We start from the raw sequence: 23177 nt of genomic DNA, 5'->3' as shown, positions 1-23177 counted from the left end.
AAGACCCCATATTCACCTACCTCGCTCCCTCAGGGATCCCTCTGTGACATCTCATTCTCATTAGCTATATTTCGGGGTTATGCAGTCTTTTGATTAGGTAGCTTTACTGCTTAATAGGAAACTTATAGCTGACAGTTATACTGTTCCGTCATATAGAAAGCAGCTCTTCTCCCCAGGTGCCACTTTCAAATGACTTACTTATAGCGGATGCCCAGTCAAAAAAAAAGAAAGCAAGGGGTACAAGGGGTAAAAGCGCTTTTCCATGATGCTCGGAACACATCCAATCAGCAGGGATGTTGCACTAGTCCCACCCCCTGTGTGACGTCGGTATAGCTTTAAGAGAAGCGGTCATATGACCGCAAAAAGCAGTCTGCACAGAGAGAGGAAGGAGACTGTTAGCAGTGCACAGAGCTCGTCAGTGACAAAACGCTGCTGCTGCACTGAGAAGATATTGTACAAAAGCAAAGACAAAAAAAATTATTAGGAAAGCTAAGAGGAGAAACATATAGTGATTGAGAGAGAAAAATAGAGAGGGCGAAAGATAGATAGGTAGATAGATTAGGCATAGGGGAGCAAAGGGTGCACAGAACAAAAACGTGCTATACAGATATACAAGTACTATACTGGTACCCTTGCCATAGTGTATATGACATAGGTGGTTTCCTGAGGCACAAATATATACCTTGTGCATGTGTGTAGAATAAAACTAAAAAAAAAGTGCTATACAGATATACAAGTACTATAGTTGGACCCTTGGCCTCCAATGACTACTGCTGCTCCTTCACTGCATTTGTGACCTTTTTCCTGCATAGACCTTGTAATGGTGAGTTTCCTACATAGACCCTGTAATGGTGAGTTTCCTGCATAGACCCTGTAATGGTGAGTTTCCTGCATAGACCCTGTAATGGTGACTTTCCTGCATAGACCCTGTAATGGTGAGTTTCCTGCATAGACCCTGTAATGGTGAATTTCCTGCATAGACCCTGTAATGGTGAGTTTCCTGCATAGACCCTGTAATGGTGAGTTTCCTGCATAGACCCTGTAATGGTGAGTTTCCTGCATAGACCCTGTAATGGTGAGTTTCCTGCATAGACCCTGTAATGGTGAATTTCCTGCATAGATCCTGTAATGGTGAGTTTCCTACATAGACCCTGTAATGGTGAGTTTCCTGCATAGACCCTGTAATGGTGAGTTTCCTGCATAGACCCTGTAATGGTGAATTTCCTGCATGTTCCTGGCTTTGGCTTCAAATCTTTGGCAGATAATCTGTCAGATAATCTTTCTGTGTAAATAGACCCTTATGGGTTTATTACTACAGAACCTATTAGACCTTATAAAATAGTTTGTATGCAATGATAAAAATGTTGGTGCAAATGAAAGAGAATATAATATCCTGTATAGATAATTATTTCACCTTAGGTACAAGTACCCCGGTCTAACACTCTTTATACTTTCTGGTCTCATGAGACTAGGGGCCAAAAAACTTAGGTTACCACATAGGTTTCTGTCACAGAAGTCCACTCTGTTTCTCAGCATCACTGACCAAAATGACTGTCTGTTTCCTGCTTGTATAGGTATAGGTGTGATAAATTCTACTTCAGAACTGAATACCATATCTAAATATAGTCCCTCTGCCTCCACATCAATACAGTACATTTACCAGTACTACTGACCTTCACAACATTGTTCCATTGGTTATGGTCACTATACCCAGTGATCAACATCCTCTGTGAGTACTGATATTAGTGTCATTCCTGTGTATCCATCTCACCAGTTGTCTGAATGTAATGTTAGTGTCTTCCTCCTGAACGTGAAATTAGTGTCTACCTTCCCCATTCACACGTCAGTGTCAGTTTTCCTTAAAATGCTTCAGGAAACAATCAGGAAAGCATCAGGATTTCCTGACAGTAATCAGTTTTTATGTTCAGGAAACCATCAGTAGTGTCTTCAGGATTTCCTGAAGCGCATCAGGAAAGCATCCAGATTTCCTAATGAGCATTAGGAAAGTAACAGGAAAGCATCAGGGTTTCCTGAGCTCCAATAGACTTCTATGGGGGCACCCGTTCAGGAAATCCTGATGAAAATAGGACAGGTTCTATAATTTCCTGACCTGTTATCCTGAAGGCTGTCAGTGTTCAATGCAACCCTATGGGTCAGGAAATCTTGACAGGAATTCCTGATAAGAAAAATGGACAGATTTTCCTGAAGTGTGAAGCGGGGCTTAGTGTCTACCTCCTGAGTGTGATGTTCGTGTCTACCTCCTGAGTGTGATGTGTCTACCTCCTGAGTGTGATGTTCGTGTCTACCTCCTGAGTGTGATGTGTCAACCTCCTGAGTGTGATGTTCGTGTCTACCTCCTGAATGTGATGTTCGTGTTTACCTCCTGAATGTGATGTTCGTGTCTACCTCCTGAATGTGATGTTTTTGTCCTGTGTGTAAGGTGAGCAAGTTACAAAATCTTTAGAATCAAAAAAGCATTATAAAGTTTATTTTTTAATGAATGATTTCTTTGTACAAAATTACCACAACTAATGGTGCGTTTACACGAAACGATAATTGGCCCGATCGTACGATTAACGATGTCGGAGTAACGATTTTTTTTCATAACGATCAGCATTTATACGGTACGATATATCGTACGGAAAAATCGTTTTGCGATCATTTTGCAATCGCGCGCCCGCAGCCCGGCCCGCCCACCGCCCAACCCCCCGCTTGCAGCCCGGCCACCCGCTCATCCGCAGTCCCCTGCGCCGGCTCGATCGCCACCCCTGCCGCTCTCATCGCCGCTGCTGTCGCTCTGATCGCCACCCGCCGCCGCCGCTCCGGTCGCCCCCCCAACCCTTCCCCCCCCCGCCACCGCTCTGATCGCCACCTGCCGCCGCTCCGGCCGCCATCGCCGCCGCTCCGATCGCCCCCCCGGCCCGCAGTCATACGTTACCTGCTCCGCACAGCAGGTCTTCAGACATCCCCGGCTCCGCTCCCCCAGCACTGATTGGCTGAAGAGGAGCCATTTGAAATTCCCTCTTCAGCCAATCAGTGCACTGAAGAGCGGAGCCGGGGATGTCTGAAGACCTGCTGCGCAGAGCAGGTAACCGCGGGCCGGCGGGGGCGATCGGAGCGGTGGCGGCGATGAGTGCGGCGGGGGTGGCAATCGAGCCGGCGCAGGGGGCTGCGGATGAGCGGGGGGCCGGGCTGCGAGCGGGGGGCCGGGCTGCAAGCAGGGGGCCGGGCGGCGGGCAGGGCTGTGGGCGGCCGGACTATCGCGTGACGACTGTTTACACGGAACGATCAGCGAATTTTTTGCGAACGACGATTTGATGACATGTTGAAAGATCAAAATGAACGATGTTTCGTTCGTCGTTTGATCGTTCGCTGCGTTTACACGTACGATTATCGTTCGAATTCGATCGTTATCGCGCAAATTCGCACGATAATCGTTACGTGTAAACGCACCATAACAATTAAACAGTTTAGACAGCTGTCATTGGTGTTTAGTGTCCAATCATCTGGGCCAGTGAGGCTTCTCTACCCGCAAGGTGCCAACTGGCTGTCATTTCAGCTTGAGGCCTGCTGTGATTTGACTGCTGCTAAGATCACCCTGTGGCAGACTTTACCAGCAGAGCTCCAATATAATAGATTGATGACATGCATTGCATTGATCTATGAAAGCTATTAAATGATTGCGACTGCCTCAAAAGAAAATAAAAATAACAATTGAATATAGAAGTATGGAATATTTTGTTTTCTAAATAAAATTTTTTTTTAAAAACAATAATAAAAATATATAAACAAAAAAAATATATATCCGCCTGATGTATTTGAAAATATTTGGTCACATTGGAAAAGATGTCAATCAAAAGTCATCAAAAAGTTACAACTAAAGATCACAGAGCAAAAAGTTAGCAGTCACTTAGCAGCTCTGTAGGTGGGAAAATAAAAACCTATAGGGGTAAGAACATGGCAAAGCACAGATTAGTAAAACAAAAACTACCTAGTTTGGTATCACTGGAATCATTTCGACATATTGTTAGGAATATGACTTTGTGCTCCTTGGTTCATGCCGGGCAGCCGAGGAAGCGCTGAGTTTGTCTGTTGTTTGCACTGAATATTGTCTGAACTGTGTTTTACTTTCCAGCCACACCTGCCTTGCCTGTTAGACTTCTGGCAGTGCAGGGGTTACTGCACTGCTAGGTCTGTTCAGCTGAGCTTGGTGCTGGGATCAGGGCTGCTCCAATCAGCTGCTGGACCTAGTCTCTGATCCAGGATAAAAAGCAGCCAGCTCCTCATTTCCCTGCTAGCTATTGGTTGTTACTATTCCCAGCTCCCCTGCTCCTTTCCCAGCGTTCCCTGTCCTAATCCCCTTGCTATTGCTCTGCCCGTGTTCTGACCTCTTGCCTGACATTTGACTATCCGCTCTCCTTCTGATTTTGTACTGCGTTGTCTGTTTGGTTTTGACTCTGCTAGTTGACTATCCTCCATTGTGTTTTGTTTGTCTGTCTACGTTTGTGTGTTCACCTACTCAGTGTAGGGACCGACTCCGTGGTTGTCCGCGACCGTTTAGGGTCGCCTGTGGCAAGTAGGCAGGGTCATTGGTTGGGGCAAGTTCAGGGTTCACTGTCTTGTCCGTGTGTCCCCAGTCTAACACATATGTTAGGGAACAAATTTGAGTAAATAATTTTAAAAATTTTGCCCTACAAAGAACTTTTTATTGCACAAAGATAAGCCCTCACATGGCTGCTAGTAGGAAAAAATTACTTATACGGTGAGAAGGAAGAAAACATCTGAAAAGTCAGAAAAAGATATTAGCATTTCCTCCATTTGTCCAGCTGCCATTTTGTACAGGTTTAACATAAAGTTTGTATTTATTTTTCAGATAGAAGGTGTTTTTAAAAAAAAAAAAAAAAGTTTGTTGTTACATAAACTCGGGGTGGGGGTTGGGAAAAACAGATATAAATGTAGTGTCCCAGCACAGGTGTGCACCTGGGCAAAGTGGCTCGCTCCAGGTTCCCACAGTGGGATATGGTCAGAGTGTGTTCTGTGTTTTTCCCACTGGATGTCGCTGTTTTGTTTTCTGTGGGCTTTATGTTGCCTGCAGCTGAAGGAAGCATCGGGTTAGCTGTGTTTGTCACGTTTGTTGTTCTCCAATTGCATGTGCTCCTTTTTCTGTCCTATCATCTTTCTTCTCTCTTTGCACCACACAGCCCCTACAAAAGGAGGTTAGTTCCTGGTGGGAGTGTTCTCTCTAGTCAGTTCAGTGAGAGAGAGAGAGAGAGAGACAGACAGACAGAGACAGATACTGCTGCAGTAAAGCCAGGACCTGGCTCAGGCCAGGACCCTTGTCAGGGACCAAAAGACTCCTTTTCTATTCTTATTGAAGTAACCACCGCTAGTATGCAGTACTAGACCCCTCAGGAGCAAAGGACGTCCTCTGAGGATCACCTTGTCCACGCCAGGGATATTCTCTACAAGGTGCAGGGCAGTATACCTGAGTTTGGTACTGTCCCCAGCAAGACAAAGCTGCAACTTACCTATGTATCCTGCTGTAATGCATGTCTATTCTGAAAAGTTTCAGGAAGTCTGCTAAACCCAGGACAGGGACCTCGTACTACCCTAATAGGACGGGTATCCTGACACTGTAGGGCAGCAGACGTTATGTGAGTATATATGTGAGTATGCGTATCTTCTTTTTCTGTCAACTACGCTATCCCAGCAGAGAACACAACTTCCTTGGATCGGGCCCTCAAGACGCTTGTCTACTCTAACTCTTACAGTTACAACTTCTACGAAATCCTGCCTGCACCTGCAGTTACTGAAGCCTTATTGTTGTATTCTGGTTAAGCTACTGGACTCTATCATTCTGCACGTACACACCAGGTTACACTTGTGTTATCCAAACCTGCAGAAGCAGTGCCTGTCTGACCGGGGGTGGGTACCAATGCCACTCCAGGCTGCCATGACAAGTGCACAAGTGACCCTACACCCACCTAGCAGCCACAACACCCCCAAAGCTGCCTTGGTCAACGGCAATCCTTACTGCTTCGCGACATACACAGTTACATTTAAAGCTGGCCATACATTTTCAATAACTGATAATAAATTATGTACATCAGTTATCTCTCCCACCCGCCACTGGTCCTCCCCATACATAGGAATGCTAGGCACAGCCAAGCAATCCTGTATTTTCTATCAGGAGCGGTAAGCCAAAGTGAGAGTGCTCTTGCTGCAGCTTATCTCTCCAAGAACAGAGGGGCCGGCTCTGATTTTTTTTTTCATCCCGGCTGACCCCTATCACCACCGACATCATCTGTTAGTGGATGTTTAAGACAATCCCATACATGTTATATTGAAGTCAGTCTAAAGTATATGGGGACCTTTGGTGTCATCTGTATTACTTTTTCACACATCGCTCACATATGTCAAATGTTGAAGAGATTATCCAGGAAAAGCACTGTATGGAGATCATGTGGGGAGGTCTTCAATCCTTCCATTGCTTTAAAGTGACACACTGCCCCCTGCTGGTGTGATGATGTTTGGAGCCATCACATAGGACAGTGGTTACCCCTAGTAAGTGATACAAGGATACTAACAACTCATCGTAATCTACCAGTATACAGGATCTACAGGACCAGCTATAACATCTGTGGGCAAATATGCTGCTGTGCGCCATACAGAACCTGTATCCTCCATGCCCAACTGTATCTCATCTTCTATCCACACTAGAGGTGCCCAACTGTATCTCATCTTGTATCCAGGGCAGAGGTGCCCAACTGTATCTCATCTTGTATCCAGGGTAGAGGTGCCCAACCATATCTCATCTTGTATCCAGGGTAGAGGTGCCCAACCATATCTCATCTTGTATCCAGGGTAGAGGTGCCCAACTAGCCTGCTCATCCCCAAAGTGTACTGCAAAGCCCAGCATGCCAAACACCCCAAGCTAACTGCAAAGCCCAGCATGCCAACCACACCAAGCGAACTGCAAAGCCCAGCATGCCAACCACACCAAGCGAACTGCAAAGCCCAGCATGCCAACCACACCAAGCGAACCGTAAAGCCCAGTATAGCAGCTCCCGCCAATCGAACAACAAAGCCCAGCATACCCCGAGAAATGAACAGCAAAAAATAAAATCGATTTCCTTACCCTAAGAGCATCCTTGGCACGATGTGAGGAGCCCAGCATGCCCCCAACCCCCTCAAGTGAAAAGCAAAGTACAAATATAACAGAGATTTCCTCACACTAAGAGCATCCTTGGCACGAGGTGAACTTCGACCATTCTCTGGTAACTACCACTTCTGGCCAACATGAGAAGTTGCGCCAAGTCACCAGGGCCCACCAGCTACACACAACACCTGCAACCAGCGTCCTAGGCTACGGCATAAGACCCCTTATGCCTCCGTATAGTAGTTAGGTCCCCCCTCCATATGGAAGTCAGGTCCTCCCTCCATGCATCCCTATAGTAGTCAGGTCCCCTCTCCATGCATCCCTATAGTAGTCAGATCCCCTCTCCATGCATCCCTATAGTAGTCAGGTCCTCCCTCCATGCATCCCTATAGTAGTCAGGTCCCCTCTCCATGCATCCCTATAGTAGTCAGGTCCCCTCTCCATGCATCCCTATAGTAGTCAGGTCCCCTCTCCATGCATCCCTATAGTAGTCAGGTCCCCTCTCCATGTATCCCTATAGTAGTCAGGTCCCCTCTCCATGCATCCCTATAGTAGTCAGGTCCTCCCTCCATGCATCCCTATAGTAGTCAGGTCCCCTCTCCATGCATCCCTATAGTAGTCAGGTCCCCTCTCCGTGCATCCCTATAGTAGTCAGGTCCCCTCTCTGTGCATCTATATAGTAGTCAGGTCCCCTCTCCATGCATCCATGTAGTAGTCAGGTCCTCCCTCCTTGCATCCCTATGGTAGTCAGGTCCTCCCTCCTTGCATCCCTATAGTAGTCAGGTCCCCTCTCCGTGCATCCATATAGTAGTCAGGTCCCCTCTCTGTGCATCCATATAGTAGTCAGGTCCCCCCTCTTTGCTTCCATATAGTAGTCAGGTCCCCCCTCTGTGCTTCCATATAGTAGTCAGGTCCCCCCTCTGTGCTTCCATATAGTAGTCAGGTCCCCCTCTGTGCTTCCATATAGTAGTCAGGTCCCCCCTCCGTGTATCCATATAGAAGTCAGGTCCCCCCTCCGTGTATCCATATAGAAGTCAGGTCCCTTCTCCGTGCATCCATATAGTAGTCAGGTCCCCCTCTGTGCTTCCGTAAAGTTGTCAGGTCCCTTCTCTATGCATCCAGATAGTAGTCAGGTCCCTTTTCTATGCATCCAGATAGTAGTCAGGTCCCCTCTCTGTGCTTTCGTAAAGTTGTCAGGTCCCTTCTCTATGCATCCAGATAGTAGTCAGGTCCCTTTTCTATGCATCCAGATAGTAGTCAGGTCCCCTCTCCGTGTATCCATATAGTAGTCAGGTCCTCCCTCCTTGCATCCCTATAGTAGTCAGGTCCTCCCTCCTTGCATCCCTATAGTAGTCAGGTCCCCTCTCCGTGCATCCATATAGTAGTCAGGTCCCCTCTCCGTGCATCCATATAGTAGTCAGGTCCCCCCTCTTTGCTTCTGCAGTGTCTCAGAACAGAGTTTCTCTTCTTATTATTTCTCAAAAGTGTATGTCTATATCTGCTACCGTAATAATGGACAAATCACTATACCTTCAAGAGATTCACTCACAACTAGCGGATACAGAGACATATGTCCCTTTAGATCGTGATCCATTACCACGCATCATCAGACGTAGGGATGATATTCTAAAGACCTACACTCAAAATGGTATTATCGATACAGAGACAGTAACATTTTTACAGAAGGAATACCCAATCACACCAGTATTTTATGTACTTCCAAAAATACATAAAAGACTGGATAAACCTCCGGGGAGACCAATTGTGGCCTCGACAGATTCAGTACTAGCACCACCAGCCATTTTCATTGACCGAATACTCACGCCCCTAATTAGGAATGCAAGATCTTTCCTTTTAGACACATCCGATTTTTTGACTAAATTACAAGACTTCAGACTTGACACTCCATACCTACTAGTGACACTTGACGTCAATAGCTTATATACCTCTATTGCACACAATAAGGGGATAGATGCCACCAAAGAACTACTCAATACATACTCTGACCTTGACGATGAACAAAAAAACTTCTGCATAGACCTGCTGACGTTAATTCTAGAAGAAAATTATTTCCTATTCGGCGACAGATTCTATGTACAAAAGAGGGGCACGGCCATGGGGTCTAACATGGCCCCCCCTTATGCCAATGCTTACATGATGGCCTTTGAGGATACCTATGTGTATACAAATGGTTTAATCCTGAAGCATGCACACATATGGCTACGCTTTCTAGACGACATATTTTGTATTTGGGAGGGCAGTGTAGACACCATACAGAAATTCATACTTGACATTAACAGTATTCGACCAGAGCTCTCGTTTACACAACACATTAGCTCGGAATCAGTGATCTTTCTTGACACCATGGTATACAGGAACATAGACGGGAGCCTACAATTTGATTTGTATAGGAAATCCAGGCACGGACCATAACAGTCTATTGCATTACACCAGTAGTCATCCTCTCCCCACAAAAAAGCCACTACCACGCTCCCAATACAGACGAGTGCAACGTATAGTAACAGACCCCTGGAGACTATCAGAGAGATTAGATGATATGACAGCGAAATTCAGACAAAGGGGATACCCACAGACATTGCTAGATTCTGAACGTCAGTACATTGAAACGCTGCAACCACCCAAACCAAACAAACCAAAACAAATTGCATGTGTGACAACATAACATCCACTTATACATGATACATGGAGTAATTAAGAAACATTGGTCGATTTTGAGTGATTCATTTCCACAGGTAACAGAATTTGCAAATCCCCCGTTAACATGTTATAAACGAACAAGAAATATTAGGGACAGGATTATTAGGGCTGATATAGGGAGCTTCACTCAACGTCCAATACAAAGCACCTTGGCACCAAAGAAATTGGGAACTTTTCTGTGTCTTACGTGCAGCCATTGTTCGTCTGTTATCAAAGGGGACTATATCTCACATCCCCACACAGGGCAGAGGATACCGATCAAAGGATTTCATACATGTAATTCATCATTTGTTGTCTACTTATTGAATGCCCATGTGGTTTGGCTTATGTGCTAATCCCTGCTAACAGGAGATGTCCCCGATGATTGGAGAACGGCTAATGTTATACCCATCCACAAGAAGGGGAATAGAGAAGAGCCCAGTAACTAAAGGCCAGTGAGCCTGACATCTGTAGTAGTGAAAATGATGGAAACTCTTCTAAAAAAGAAGATAATGGATCACCTAAGAATCAACAATTTGATGGATCCAGCCAGCATGGATTTACTGAGGGCCGATCATGTCAGACTAATCTCATTGATTTCTTTGATTATGCCACAAAAGTGTTGGATGAAGGTGCCGGGGATATCGCCTATCTGGACTTCAGCAAAGCCGCAGATACAGTTCCCCATAAAGAGCTGATAGAGAAGTTGGAGAAAATTGGACTTAATCCCTGGATAGTTCAGTGGATTTGTGGTTGGCTGAAGGAGAGATATCAGAGGGTTGTTGTTAATGGTGAATATTCCCAGCAGAGACTGGTTACAAGTGGTGGCCACAAGGGTCTGTTCTGGGTCCTATTCTTTTTAATATGTTTGTAAGTGACATAGGAGAAGGGTTGGTAGGTAAAGTTTGTCTGTTTGCTGACAACACAAAAGTGTGCAATAGGGTTGATATTCCTGGAGGTGTCAGTAATATGGAAAATGATTTAGCTTTGCTAGATACGTGGTCCAAACAGTGGAAATTGAAGTTCAACGTTTCCAAATGTAAAATAATGCACTTGGGGAGGAGAAATCCTCTATCCGAGTATCACATCGGCAGTACTGTGTTGGAAAAGACTTCAGAAGAGAAGGATTTAGGGGTAATGATTTCTGAAAGCCTTAAAATGAGTCACCAGTGCAACCAGGCGGTGGGGAAAGCAAATCGTATGCTGGGGTGTATAGCTAGAGGTATAACCAGTAGGAAGAGAGAGATTGTGATCCCGCTGTATAGAGCTCTGGTGAGGCCACATCTGGAATACTGTGTCCAGTTCTGGAGACCTCACCTAAAAAAGGACATTGATAAAATAGAACGGGTCCAAAGACGAGCTACAAAAATGGTGGAGGGTGTGAGGCATAAACCATATCAGGAAAGACTTAAGGATTTGAATTTGTATAGTCTGGAGGAAAGAAGGGAAAGGGGGGACATGATGGAAACCTTTAAGTATGTTAAGGGACTAAATAAGGTTCAAGAGGGGAGTGTTTTTAGTAAAAAACTGAGCTCAAGAACAAGAGGACACAGTGAGAGGTTAGTTGGCTGAAAGATCAGAAGCAATGTAAGAAAATATTATTTTACTGAAAGAGTAGTAGATACCTGGAACAAACTTCCAGCAGATGTGGTTGGTAAATCTACAATAACAGAATTTAAACACACCTAGGATAGACATATATCTATCCTAAGATAATAAGAAAGAAAATCCTAAAAGGGCGGACTAGATGGACCCAGTGGTCTTTTTCTGCCGACAATCTTCTATGTTTCTATGTGGGTGAGACGACCCAACGAATCAGGGACAGATTGACTAAACATAAGTGGACCATAAGATGTAAAAACACCCTATTACAAATACCAGCCCATTTTGAAGAAAATGGGCATGCCATTTCTCAGCTGAGATATCAAGTTCTTGAAGAAGTCCCCAGACCAAGGAGGGGAGGTAATAGGATCCAACTTCTGAAACAACGGGAATCCTATTGGATACATAGACTGCGCACTCTAAGTCCTAATGGGCTGAATAGGGAATGTGATTTCTATATTAATCTGTAATTCGTTTACTGTACTGTTTAATATTTGGAATTTTCATTAATTCATTTATTTTGTATTACAGAGTATACAGATGTCATCCTTGTACCTGTGATGGGTATGGCGGCTACCTCACACTATTCTGATTTCTCTCCTTTTTATCTTTTATTTTATTTTTGTTTTACATTGTCCTTTTCCATTTTTACTTTATTCTATTACTTTTTTCACTTTCACAATATTCTATTCCCTCCTGCGCTTCTTTACGATAATTAACATGTTGTAACGATCCACTATCAGGCTTAACATTCACATTCTTGGTAAGAATACTGCAATAAGTCCATTGATACCTTAGAATCATATTAACACAGTGAGGTAATCAGTTCCCTCTTTTGCGCTAAGTTCCGAAAATTATGGAGTGCGCACGCGCCAGTAAAGATAGACTATGGAGAGAGAGAGGATGAACACGTGACTGAGCCTCCGATCACATGACTAAGATGATTACCAGAATGAGGCTTGAATCACTTGACGCGCAGCCCGGAAGCGGTCCCGGCCGGCTCCCATAGACACCATGAGACCGGACGGCATCACGATCACATGACATGCAGAAAGGACATGATTGGCGGATACCCTTAATTGTAGCACACCTACACCCTTTATAAATCTTGACCGGACGCTTAAACAAAGCTCCGGCCGCCATCTACATCTACTCACAACATGTTTGAGGTAAATGGACCTTATTATTTCTGTAGTAACCTTCATCCATTATACAGACTCTGTCTAATCTGATGCTTTTACTTTACCAGGCATCCTGTTCTTTTGGACACACCTCCTATCTTTCATACCATATGTAGTGTGAGTATGATATGAGCCGCCTACCGCAGCAAGTTATAGCAGATAATATACAATCATGATTTTGTTACATGTGAATTGTCACACCAGTTTGCACTGCTAAATATGACTATAATGTTACTATGAACAGTCACTAGCAGATTTGATTGGTGTAGTTTTCATTAATATGAATAGGTGATTTCCTCTATGATATAAAGTAAACTCTATATACTGTCATTCATATATATACAAAAAGATTTTTTGATTTTTTTTTTATTGAGACTAATGTATATACATATTACTGTTCACAGATACCTGGTTGACAAAGGTCTTATGACCGAAACGTCCCAATTGGGTGTACTAATTTATGTGTGATGAGAATCCTCTTTTGAAGATAATATATGAATTATAAAAATAAAAAGATGGCATTATAAATACTGGTCCGAGAGTTGAGTGCGGTTGTTATACAAACATTGACTTTTTCTGAACAACCTGCACCAACATAGACGGAGTGCACGGACATAATATATTACATATGTCTATATCTGCGTCAGTCAGTATTTTATTGTCCCTGTTCTGGAAAGTTATGGTCCACTGCAAACTGCGTTTTATGTCACCCCTCTTAGTATTCAGGTCTGTTGTTTCACCTATTTCATGTATACATTCAGTTCTATGTGCCTAATGATGTGATGATGCAATGGCTTGGTGTCACGTGACTGTTCCCTGCTTCCATAGTAACCGCAATGGCCATCGAGCTTTGGCTGGGAATACCATGTGACTTCCTCTCTGCCTCAGTCCTGTCTTCCACCTTCAGAGGGACAGGTTGTGTGTGTGTGTCCTCTCTCCACTGTTAAGAGAGAAAGACGTGTGCTCTGCTGCAGCATTACCAGAAGTGTTCCTGGCTGTGTCCTTATTCTCAAGTCTCAAGATCCTCATCTATACTAAAGATCTGGGTGCTGTCTTCAGTCATTCCTCTCATCATCTTCCTTCATCAACAGCAAGTACTGTATTCATCTCTGTTTCATTCCGCCCAACATCTCAACTTCAGTATCACTACTACTCCCATCATTCAGCACGCTACTCTCACAGCCTATTGCAGCATCACCCATTACTCTGCTTTATTCAAGTCTGCCTTATACCCGGTTGCATCCGGAGAGACTGTTGCTACGAGTTACCACCGTTATAATAAATACACAACTACCGTTGTTTCTGAACCTTGGCATTGGTGTAATTATTGGTGCCCTGACTAAGGACAACGAGGAATTGCTCGGCCTCCGCTTGGTCAGGTTCCAGGTCTACAGCTGCCATCCCTCGTGCCAATACTGTGACTACCATTAGGCAAGTGGCTAACCGGGTCCCTGCCCAGTACTACCACCTACTACTACTCTCAGCGGAGTGGCCCAGCGCACTTCCATAAAGTAGTCAGGTCCCCCCTCCGTACATCCATATAGTAGTCAGGTTCCCTCTCTGTGCATCCATATAGTAGTCAGGTCCCCCCTCTTTGCTTCCATAAAGTAGTCAGGTCCCCCCTCCGTGCATGCATATAGTAGTTTGGCTTCCCGATGCAGGTCCCCCACCCCAGTATGTAGAATTCCCCAGTATGTAGAATTCCCCATGTAACAAATCCCCCCCCCCCATAAGTAGTCTCTCTGATAGGTAGGTATCACCTGTAGGTAACTCCCCAATAGTAAGCACCAAGTATATAGTATTCCCCAATGTATCAGGACCCCACTGTAGGTAACTCCCCTTTTAGTAACCCCCACCCCCAGTAGATAGCATCCCCCATGTTAACCATATCCATGTAAAACGTTTCCATCAGTTGGGGTCTAAGTATTCAAAGCCTGAGCGATTATCAGCCAGGAGAAGCCTTTTTTGTCTTTCTGGAAGGAGATCTCAGCCGGGGAGTGAAGCTCTTAGATGCTTTGTCTAATCATTGGTTGGGGTCTGAACGCACATATCACTAGTTTTTGGAAGTGACACTTTAAACCACTTTGTAGATCCGATAAAAAGGGACATTAAGTATTAAGGCTCTTACCATGGGCACTTTGAGCCTCATTGAGCAGGTTAACATTGTGCTTGCCACTTACTTCAGATTAAAAAAAAATTATTCTATTGGTGTTAGAAAGTTATATAGATGTAAACTACTTTAAAAAAAAAAAATCTCCAGTCTTCCAGTATTTATCAGCTGCTGTATGTCCTGGAGGAAGTGGTGTATTCTCTCCAGTCTGACACAGTGCTCTCTGCTGCCGCCTCTGTCCATGTTAGGAACTGTCCAGAGCAGCAGCAAATCCTCATAGATTTTTTAAAAAATCTCTGGAGCACCCCTGCAACAGCAATGTGTCACCTAGATTTCTTTTTACTGATTAGACCGTATGCTGATACTTTTGTTTTTCTAATCTGTTTTATTATAAAAGACATCACCAAACATTCTTTAAAATCTTCTTCAGACATGTAGAAAGTTACTGATCGCATCAGGTCTCACTCCTGAGATGCAGCCGTGGGCAGTAGGCGGCAGCACCTCTTTTTCCTGGGGTACAGGATAGTGACACTTGTGGTACAGGATAGTGACACTTGGGGTACAGGATAATGACACTTGGGGTACAGCATAGTGACACTTGGGGTACAGGATAGTGACACTTGTGGTACAGCATAATGACACTTGGGGTACAGGATAATAACACTTGGGGTACAGGATACTGACACTTGGGGTACAGGATAATAACACTTGGGGTATAGGATAATGACACTTGAGGTACAGGATAGTGACGCTTGGGGTACAGGATACTGACACTTGGGGTACAGGATACTGACATTTGGGGTACAGGATACTGACACTTGGGGTACAGGGTAATGACACTTGGGGTACAGGATAGTGACACTTGGGGTACAGGATAATGACACTTGGGGTACAGGATAATGACACTTGGGGTACAGGATAGTGATACTTGGGGTACAGGATAATGACACTTGGGGTACAGGATAATAATACTTGGGGTACAGGATAATGACAACTGGGGTATAGGATAATGACACTTGGGGTACAGGATAATGACACTTGGGGTACAGGATAATGACAACTGGGGTACAGGATAGTGATACTTGGGGTACAGGATAGTGATACTTGGGGTACAGGATAGTGACACTTGGGGTACAGGATAATTACAACTGGGGTACAGGATAGTGACACTCGGGGTACAGGATAGTGACACTTGGGGTACAGGATAATGACACAGGGTACAGGATAAGTAATGGCAGAGTAATGGGTTCAGAGTAATGTCCTGTGAGATTCTGGTAGATCCCAGGGGGTCTCTGATGACCCCCTCATTCATTCCCATCTTCTCCTCCTCCGGATTGACCCTCTTCCCTCTGTAGGTGATGGTATAGAAGAACACCGCCTATAATAACTATCAGTCCAGACAGGATCAGCCGGATAATATTCATCTGCAGATAATTCCTCTTTTCCCAGCCTCCACCTGGAATGATAGAAAGATTCCTCAGAATGTATAAGAAGTTGTGTTCTTCTCTTCCTCTATCTGTAGATGGCGCTCTATATACATCTGACTCAAGTGGCCGCAAGTCACCACAACTACACACATTTTATAGTCCAGCTGATCCCGATTTACTGATACTGGATAAACCGCACCGTGACTGCAGGAAACAAGTCCTAGACATGAGGACACATATTAGGGAATGTTTTTGTCTGGAGAAAAAATGACAATTTGCTCCATGGCTGAGGAACATTATTGACTCCTTTTGTACTTAATATTATACAGAGATTAGGAGACAAATGGAGGATAGACTGCAATAGCAATCGTATCTATATCTGCATGGACTTCCACCTCAGATGGTGAGACACCACCATCCTCCTGGTCAGATCACTGTGCGCTGTTGGGTGAGGCGCCAGTAGAAAAAGTGCAAAGCGCTGCTGTAAAGACACGATCAGACGAGGATCACACATTCTCCCCGTCCTCAGCTGATCATTGTCCCTTTTACATGGGTCGATTATCACCTGCGAGAGCGTTTCTAGTGACCCTCCTGGTCGGTAATCAGACCATATAAAAGGCTTATACTGAGGATTTCCACTCAAAATAAATGACCATATACAGTGGTACCTCGATTTAAGAGTAACTTTGATTCTTTGAGTAACTTTGAGTAACTTCAAAATTGTGACTTGGTTTAAGAGCTCCCTGGGGAGAGGGAGTGGGGGAGGGGCATGGCCTGCATAGCGGCGTCTACAGCACTGTACTCTGACCCAGGAAATCTCCCTCACCTTCCAAATCATAGCAGATCCACTTCTGGGGCTTGCATCAGAGGACAGGACTGCGTATCTACAAGCTGTGACTGTGTTATCAGGGTTATACAGTTACTATACATTATATACCACATGCTGATTGCTATACTGTACAGTAACTTATATATCACATATCCAGCTGCTTTGTTTTCAGGGTTATACAGTTACTATACATTATACACCACATGCTGCTATATTGTACAGTAACTTATATATCACATATCCTGCTGCTGTATTATCAGGGTTATACAGTTACTATACATTATATACCACATGCTGCTATACTGTACAGTAACTTATATATCACATATCCAGCTGCTGTGTTATCAGTGTTATACAGTTACTATACATTATACACCACATGCTGCTATACTGTACAGTAACTTATATATCACATATCCAGCTGCTGTGTTATCAGGGTTATACAGTTACTATACATTATATACCACATGCTGATTACTATACTGTACAGTAACTTATATATCACATATCCAGCTGCTGTGTTATCAGAGTTATACAGTTACTATACATTATATACCACATGCTGATTACTATACTGTACAGTAACTTATATATCACATATCCAGCTGCTGCTGTGTTATCAGGGTTATACAGTTACTATACATTATATACCACATGCCGATTGCTATAATGTACAGTAACTTATATATCACATATCCAGCTGCTGTGTTATCAGGGTTATACAGTTACTATACATTATACACCACATGCTGCTATACTGTACAGTAACTTATATATCACATATCCAGCTGCTGTGTTATCAGGGTTATACAGTTACTATACATTATACACCACATGCTGCTATACTGTAAAGTAACTTATATATCACATATCCAGCTGCTGTGTTATCAGAGTTATACAGTTACTATACATTATATACCACATGCTGATTACTATACTGTACAGTAACTTATATATCACATATCCAGCTGCTGTGTTATCAGGGTTATACAGTTACTATACATTATACACCACATGCTGCTATACTGTACAGTAGCTTATATATCACATATCCAGCTGCTGTGTTATCAGGGTTATACAGTTACTATACATTATACACCACATGCTGCTATACTGTACAGTAACATATATATCACATATCCAGCTGCTGTGTTATCAGGGTTATACAGTTACTATACATTATACACCACATGATGATTGCTATACTGTACAGTAACTTATATATCACTGTGGACATGTCACTGGTAAAGTGCTCGAGGGGATGTACATCTCACCCAGGTTAATACATAGCGTGAGATGGTGAGTCCAGGAGGGATCTGTGCTTAGCAGTGTTATGCTGCTGAGCTATTATTTATTATTGCCGGGCCTGGACTTACATGGAATGGCAGGTAGGTTTTTGGTAGTGGGACTTGCCATTCCCTCCCCCCGATCCAGGTCAGGTTTTGGGGTCAGGTGTTTCTGACCCTAATCAGCCTGACAAGGTAAAAAGCCCTGCAGAGGATCCAGTGTTTGCTCTCAGCCAGGAGTGATCAGCCTGGGTGTCTGTTTGGGAGCAACCTGGGAATAAAGCCTCTGCTGGAGCTTGTGTATACCCTGCGGTATCCAGGTGAAAGACGCACTGTGATAAGTGTTAGATAGGTGAGCTAACCTGTTAGTAAGCGCCCAGACGGGCAAGACCTTTTTGTTTGTTTTGTTCTTAAAAGCATGGTGTTGCTATATTTCTGTTTGCTGGACTGTTTATGCTGCAAATAAATGCCAAGCTGTTATTTTATAAATCTAAGTCTGATGTGAATTGTGTCCAAACACACCATCCCCCGGGAAGATCCCTACAATTGGTGCTGCGGAGCGGGCAAAACGGTTGCTAGGGGCAACGGTGTGCATCAACTTGGCTACAGCTGCGTATGTCCTGGGTGAAGGCTGCTGCTTCACTCCAAAAAACAGCCAAGCAACATGGAGGAGATGATGAAGCAGTTAATGCAAGTGAATATGCAGCAACAACAGGCTCTGACAGACGCTAACCTGCGCCATGAACAGGCATTGGCCGCACACCAGCAGGCTAATAGGCAACAACAACAGGCTCAGGCAGATGCTAACCTGCGCCATGAACAAGCGATGGCTCAACAACAGAGACTTATTGAGCAGCTGATAGCAAAGCAAGAGGCGTCTGCAGGTGCTAATCCCCAGCTGGTGGCAGCAGCCGCGCCAGAGACTTTGTCTGTAAGAAGAGCTGTGCAGCGAGCACTGCAAAAGATGGCTGCTGATGATGATGTTGAGGCCTACTTAACTGTCTTTGAGCGTGTGGCTGAGCGAGAAAAGTTACCCTCCACTGAGTGGGCAGAAGTGATTGCGCCCTATTTAACAGGCGAACCTCAAAAGGCCTACTATGACCTCAGTGAGCAAGAGGTCAAGGACTATCCTCGGCTAAAAGCAGAGATACTCGCCCGACTAGGAGTTACTGCTGCTGTCCGTGCCCGGAGGGTCCGCAACTGGAGCTACAGTCTGGACAAGTCAGCGAGGTCCCAGATGTACGACCTGATCCATTTGGCAAGAAAATGGTTGGAGCCAGACACTTCTACTCCTGCCCAGATCCTAGAGAGGGTCGTGATGGATCGCTACCTCCGTGCACTTCCTGCTGATCTACAACGCTGGGTGGGACAAGGTGACCCTAGGAGTGCAGACGAACTTGTCAACCTTGTGGAGAGGTTCCAGGCGACTGAGGACTACCTCCGTGATGTTCCTGCAGCACCTTCACCTCCCCGGAGTGCCAGATCTGTGCCGTCAGCTGGTAAGAGACTTCCATCTATTGGGGGAGTGTGGAGGGGTGCTGATAGAGGGAAGAGCGCTCAGGAGGTGTCTCAGGGGCAAAAGACTGGTGGTGGTCCCCGGTGGCTAAGTGGCCCTAAAAAGGACTCCCTGCCAAGGAGACCAGGCCCTATCCAGTGCTGGAGATGCCATGAGACGGGACATATGTCTGCCCATTGCCCTCTTACCACTGAGCCCATGGAGTGTGACGCTAGCCGGCGTCAGTCGCTATTTGCGGAGCTGTCTTTTGTTGCAGTCACTGGACTAGAGACTGAACCGCAAGTCTGCAACATTACTGTAAATGACTTCCCTGTTAAAGCGTTGCTGGACTCAGGAAGCCTTGTCACCTTGGTGCATGCCAGCCTGGTGACTGGGGACTTTGTGCCAGCAAGACATATGAGTGTGGTATGCATACATGGTGATACAAAGGTTTACCCTATAGTACTGGCTAATGTCGGGACTGAACTAGGCGCTGTACAATATGAAGTGTGTGTGGTTAAAAACCTTATGCATAATGTGATATTGGGGCGTGATTTTCCATTGTTCTGGGCTCTATGGGGAAAACAACAATCCCCTGAAAGGAGTGAGGAGACCCCTAAGTCTATTGCATTACCCACGGTAAATGATAACACTGTACAGGATGCAAATGATGCTTTTCCTTTGCAGGTCCTGGCTGGTGAGGAAGAGGCTCCTCCCACTGATCAGAATGTTCCAGACTTAGAGGTGTCTAGGGATAATTTTGGTACTGCACAATTACAGGACCCCACTCTCAAAAATGCTAGAGAGCAGGCCACTGTTATGAATGGGGTACCTCAGGAACCAGAAGCTGAGAGAAAGTTTCCACATTTTTCTATGACTAATGATCTCTACTATAGAGTCACTAAAATTAATGATGAGGTTGTGGAACAGCTTCTGGTGCCTAAGTCGTACCGGCGTCAGGTACTCGACATGGCCCATAATCATGTCCTTGGGGGCCACTTGGGGACGGATAAAACGCAGGAGAGAGTCCTCCAGAGGTTTTATTGGCCTGCGATTTATGCTGACATAAAAAAATACTGTGAGTCGTGCCCCACATGTCAGCTTAGCGCCCCAGTGTCGCATTTCCGCAGTCCTTTGGTCCCACTCCCCATCATAGAGGTACCTTTTGACCGGATCGCAATGGACTTGGTGGGTCCCATCGTAAAGTCGGCAAGGGGACACCAGTACATTCTAGTTGTATTAGACTACGCAACCCGCTATCCTGAGGCTGTACCCCTAAGAAACACTGCATCTAAAACAATTGCACGTGAATTGTTTTATATGTTTTCCAGGGTGGGGATCCCCAAGGAAATCTTGACTGACCAAGGTACCCCATTTATGTCAAAGGTGATGAAAGAGCTGAGCTATGCAAACTGTTTAAAATCTCACACCTACGTACCTCTGTATATCACCCACAGACAGACGGGTTAGTGGAGAGGTTTAATAAAACCCTGAAACATATGTTAAAAAAAGTGGTGGAAAAGGATGGTCGGGATTGGGATCACTTACTACCTTACCTGTTGTTTGCTATTAGGGAAGTGCCCCAAGCATCCACAGGGTTCTCTCCCTTCGAGTTGGTCTATGGTCGTCACCCTAGGGGTTTATTGGATATAGCGAAAGAGACCTGGGAAAGCGACTCCACCCCATACAAGAGTGTTATAGAGCATGTAGCACAAATGCAGGACCGTACAGCCACTGTAATGCCCCTAGTAAGGGAACACCTCCAGAGGGCGCAAGAGGGCCAAAGCAGAATTTACAATCGTTCTGCAAGAATCAGGACATTTAGTCCAGGTGACCGGGTACTCATACTTGTTCCCACGGTAGAAAGCAAATTCTTAGCAAAGTGGCAGGGTCCCCATGAAATTGTAGAGAAAGTCTGTGAGGTCAACTACAAGGTACACCAACCAGGTAGAAGGAAGCCTTTCCAAGTTTATCACATAAACTTGATCAAGCCCTGGAAAGACAGGGAATCCTTGGTGGCGACAAAGCCTGTTGGTCATCTGTCACCACCAATCCCTCCGGTCAGGATTGGTGACACCCTATCAGTGTCCCAGAAGCAGGAAGCTAAGGAGTTCCTGCAGAGAAATAAAGATAAGTTTTCTGACCTCCCAGGGCGTACGCATCTCATTAGTCATCATATTGAAACTGAGCCTAGAAGCAGAGTAAACCTTAAGCCCTATAGGATACCAGAAGCACGGAGGGAGGCGGTGTCAGCCGAGGTAAAACGTATGCTTGACCTAGGAGTCATTGAGGTGTCCCAGAGCGAGTGGTCCAGCCCGATTGTGCTAATCCCAAAGCCCAATGGAACTTGGAGGTTCTGTAATGACTTTAGAAAGTTAAATGAGATCTCCAAGTTCGATGCCTACCCCATGCCCAGGGTGGATGAGTTGATAGAAAGGATGGGTAATGCCAGGTACATAACCACCCTTGATCTCACTAAGGGCTACTGGCAGATCCCCCTCACTCCTGAGGCTAGAGAGAAGACTGCATTCTCCACCCCTGATGGGCTCTTCCAATACGTAGTGATGCCATTCGGGTTACATGGAGCCCCTGCCACTTTTCAGAGGTTGATGGACTTGATTCTGCGACCACATCGTGATTACTCCGCTGCCTACCTCGATGATGTGGACATTTTTAGCCCTGATTGGGAAAGTCACCTCTGTAAGGTCCAGGCGGTGTTAGATGCCATAAGTGATGCGGGGTTAACCATCAATGCAGAGAAGTGTGCACTAGCCTTAGAGGAGGCCAAATACTTGGGCTACATTATTGGAAGGGGGTTAGTGAAACCACAGCTAAATAAAATTGAGGCAATACAGAATTGGCCTAAACCCCTCACAAAGAAACAGGTCAGAGCTTTCCTGGGTATTACGGGCTATTACCGTAGGCCACTTTGCCACAGTTGCAGCCCCGCTAACTGACCTGACAAAGGGAGGTAAGTCAACAATGGTGACATGGACTCCAGAGGCCGAGAAGGCTTTTCAAAGCCTTAAGTCTGCCTTGTGCCAACAACCTGTGCTAGTTACCCCTGACTTTAGGCGAGAGTTTCTGGTCCAGACAGACGCCTCTAACACAGGGTTAGGTGCCGTCCTCACAGGTCGTGAATGGCGAGGAGCACCCAGTGATGTACTTGAGTAGGAAGCTATCCCCGGCCGAGAAAAACTACGCCATAGTTGAGCGAGAATGTCTGGCAGTGAAGTGGGCCCTAGAATCCCTGAGGTACTACTTACTAGGCAGGAGATTTAAGTTAGTGACAGACCATGCCCCCCTAACATGGATGAAGGTTAATGGCCCTATTCCACGGAACGATTATCGTTCGTTTTCGGACGATATCGACCGCTACGGACGATAATCG

General features: G+C 45.2%; 1 protein-coding gene across 1 annotated transcript in view; it reads right to left on the bottom strand.

The window, feature by feature from the left end:
* Positions 1-16053: 16053 nt before the first annotated feature.
* Positions 16054-23177, bottom strand: part of LOC138770411 (uncharacterized) — a 62028-nt gene continuing 54904 nt past the window's right edge. The window contains exon 9 of the mRNA XM_069949515.1: positions 16054-16205. Coding sequence (XP_069805616.1) covers positions 16054-16205 — 152 coding nt within the window. The remainder of the gene's footprint in view (positions 16206-23177) is intronic.

Source organism: Dendropsophus ebraccatus, chromosome 13 (genome assembly GCF_027789765.1).
Source record: "Dendropsophus ebraccatus isolate aDenEbr1 chromosome 13, aDenEbr1.pat, whole genome shotgun sequence".
Classification (NCBI taxonomy): domain Eukaryota; kingdom Metazoa; phylum Chordata; class Amphibia; order Anura; family Hylidae; genus Dendropsophus; species Dendropsophus ebraccatus.
Note: the sequence above shows the minus strand (reverse complement) of the source record. Positions and strands in the feature narration are given on the sequence as shown.